The sequence below is a fragment of the Geospiza fortis genome, unplaced genomic scaffold (genome assembly GCF_000277835.1).
Source record: "Geospiza fortis unplaced genomic scaffold, GeoFor_1.0 scaffold69, whole genome shotgun sequence".
NCBI lineage: Eukaryota > Metazoa > Chordata > Aves > Passeriformes > Thraupidae > Geospiza > Geospiza fortis.
The window spans coordinates 455,895-458,541 of record NW_005054555.1 but is presented as its reverse complement, the minus strand read 5'-3'; the positions used below and the strand labels follow the sequence as shown (position 1 = coordinate 458,541).

Sequence of the window (2,647 nt, the reverse complement as noted above, 5' to 3'; positions counted from 1 at the left end):
CGTTCCCCGCGGGCACCGGCGCGGGAGGGCAGCGCTGCCCGGGATGGCCGAGCCGGCCGTGCCAGGCTCGTGCCAAAGCCAGCAGCTGGCACGGATGGGCGGAGCTGGCTCAGGGGGACTGCGATTTGTCGCGACACCTCGGCTGATGTGATTTTTCCACCCAGGGCAGCAAGCGAGGCACTGAGGACGGTGGGGAAAGCCCTCCGAGAACATCCAGCCCAACCATCCCCAGCGCTGCCAAGGCCACCACTGCCCCAAGTGCCACCTCCACAGGGCTTTGAACCCCCCCAGGGTGGGGACAGCTGTGCCAGGGCTGGCAAATGCCACGGGCGGCTGTCACCGGCGCTGAGCCCACCTGCCTCGGGGGTGCGGTACACGAAGGGCGGGCTCCAGGCGCTCCAGGGGCTGCGGGCGCTGCCGAGCCGGCACCGGGCCTGGAACACGAACTCGGTGTCGCTCTGCAGCTCGTGCTGCCAGCGGGGACCCTCGGGTGGCACCTTGTCACACAGCCCCACCTGCAGGGAAGCGGGGCGCTGCGGGTGACACGTTTTACAGGGGCAGCGGGACACAGCGGGTCCCCGCCGCCACCGCCACTCCCTGGGATGGGCAGGACCCGCCCTGTCCCCTCCGGTGCCACCTGCGGGGCACAGCCAGGGCCCCCGGCCACACCGGGAGTGCCAGCACGGAGATTTTGGGGCTCCTGTGGCAGCGGGGGGCCAGGCTCAGCCCCAGCAGCACTCACGGAGTCTCCATCCCTGCCCCTGTGTGGGTTTGGGGTTTTTTGTCTGGGGTGTGCTCTGGGCATCCCCCAGGATTTTGTGCCTTGTCCTTGCAAAGTGGAACGCTGGGAAATATTTGGAATTCCGTCTTTCTGCTCAGAAAGCTGAGCTAACCCTGCCCACCAGGCCATCTGCTGTCCCTCCTAGGTGGCATCATGTCTGCTGTCCCCAGAGTGGGGGGACACTCCCTGCGGCCGGGGGTGCCCGTTTGGCCACACCAGAGCACAGGGGTGAGTCTGGGATGGCCCCAAATATTCCCATTGCCCGCGGGGTCTCCAGCAGGAGCGGGACTGGCAGCTCTTCCCCGGGTGGGTGAGGGGGTTTGGGGTCTCACGTGCCACGTCGGGGTCCCCCTGGCCCTGTGCCTCTCCTGGCAGCGCACGTCCCTCAGCCGGGTGCGGCTCCTCCAGCGCGTGGTGGTGCGGGCAGGGGACGTGTCCGTGGTCTCAGCGCCCATGGGCACGGGCAGAGCGGGCACCACTGCGGGCACAGGGGGGAACGGCGGGCTGGGGACTGTCCCTGTGCTCAGGGCCGTCCCCAGAGTGACACGGCAGGGCAGCGAGGCCAGGCAGGGCCCCAGCACGCCTTGCTGCTCACAGGGGGACAGAGGGAGGGAGGGATGGACGGATGGATGGATGTGGAGGGGTAATGGAGGGATGGAAGGATCAATGGCGGGATGGACAGACAGACAGATGGAGGGAAGGATGGATGGATGGATAATAGATGGAGACATTGATGGACAGATGGATGGATGGATGTGGAGGGATAATGGAGGGATGGAAGGATCAATGGATAGATGATGGATGGATGGATGATAGATGGAGACATGGTTAGACAGATGGATGGATGGACGGATGTGGAGGGATAATGGAGGGATAGAAGGATCAACACAGTGAGGGATGGATGGAGGGATGGACAGAAGGATGGATGGATGGCTGATAGATAGACAGATGGATGGATAGATAGATGGAGCCATGGACAGACAGACGGACGGCCGTACCGAGCTCCCGCAGGCTGAGGTGCCGAGGGGCCGAGCGCGCAGTGCCCAGCGCGTTGCTGGCCTGCACCCACACCCAGTACTGGCTGCTGTTGTTTTTCAGCTCCCTCAGCAGCACAGGTGAGTCTGCAGGGAAGGTCTTTTCTTCTTCATCATCCTCATCATCCTCATCCTGAGCCACCACCCTGGAAGCAGAAGGCAGCCCCGTCAGTGCCCATTCCAGCACCACAGCCCCGCTGGTACAGCCACCCCGGCTCCTTGGGCATCACAGCTTGTGACCAGGGCATGGCCACTCCCAAACCTGGCATTTGTCACCCCGAAAAGAAGCTGGGAATTCATTCCTTTCCCTGACACCGCTGCTGGGGATTTGTATTTTCACAGGGGGAAGGGAACTCCTTCCTTCCTTTTTGGCTACACGATTCAGTTTGATCCCAGATTCAGGCAGGAGCTTTGTCCCTTCTCCTCACGAATCTTCCATGTGATGGGATTTAATGTCCTTAAAATGGAGTCAGGAGAACTGACAGCCTGCCAGGCTGGGGCCATGGGGACCAGCCATGGCATCCTGGGATGGGTGTGACATGCCAGGTGGGGACCTTGGTGGCAGGGAGCATCCCGGGGTGGGGCTGTGGCACACCGTGCAGCAGCCAGCACCTCTGCTCCAGCTTCCAGCTGGGCTTTGGGTTTGGGCTTTGGGCAGCGTTGGGGTCACCCTCTCTTTACCCCGGAGGGAGCCCCAGCAGCTGGAAGCTGCAGTTTCCCGGGGCAGGGCACGGCGGGATGTGAGCCAGGGCGCTGCGGTGGGGCGTGCGGCTCTGGGGCAGGAGGTGACAAAACGTGAGCTGAAGGAAGTGGAACTGGGGCACGGCAGCGC

The 2,647-nt window shown here is 63.6% G+C and overlaps 1 protein-coding gene across 1 annotated transcript in view; it reads right to left on the bottom strand.

The window, feature by feature from the left end:
• The window catches only part of IL23R (interleukin 23 receptor), a 17,964-nt gene that overhangs the window by 8,338 nt on the left and 6,979 nt on the right, over nucleotides 1-2,647 (bottom strand). The window contains exons 2-5 of the mRNA XM_031064078.1: nucleotides 2,497-2,588; nucleotides 1,780-1,961; nucleotides 1,114-1,259; nucleotides 356-515 (exon numbers count right to left, since the gene is read on the bottom strand). Coding sequence (XP_030919938.1) covers nucleotides 356-515; nucleotides 1,114-1,259; nucleotides 1,780-1,961; nucleotides 2,497-2,588 — 580 coding nt within the window. The remainder of the gene's footprint in view (nucleotides 1-355; nucleotides 516-1,113; nucleotides 1,260-1,779; nucleotides 1,962-2,496; nucleotides 2,589-2,647) is intronic.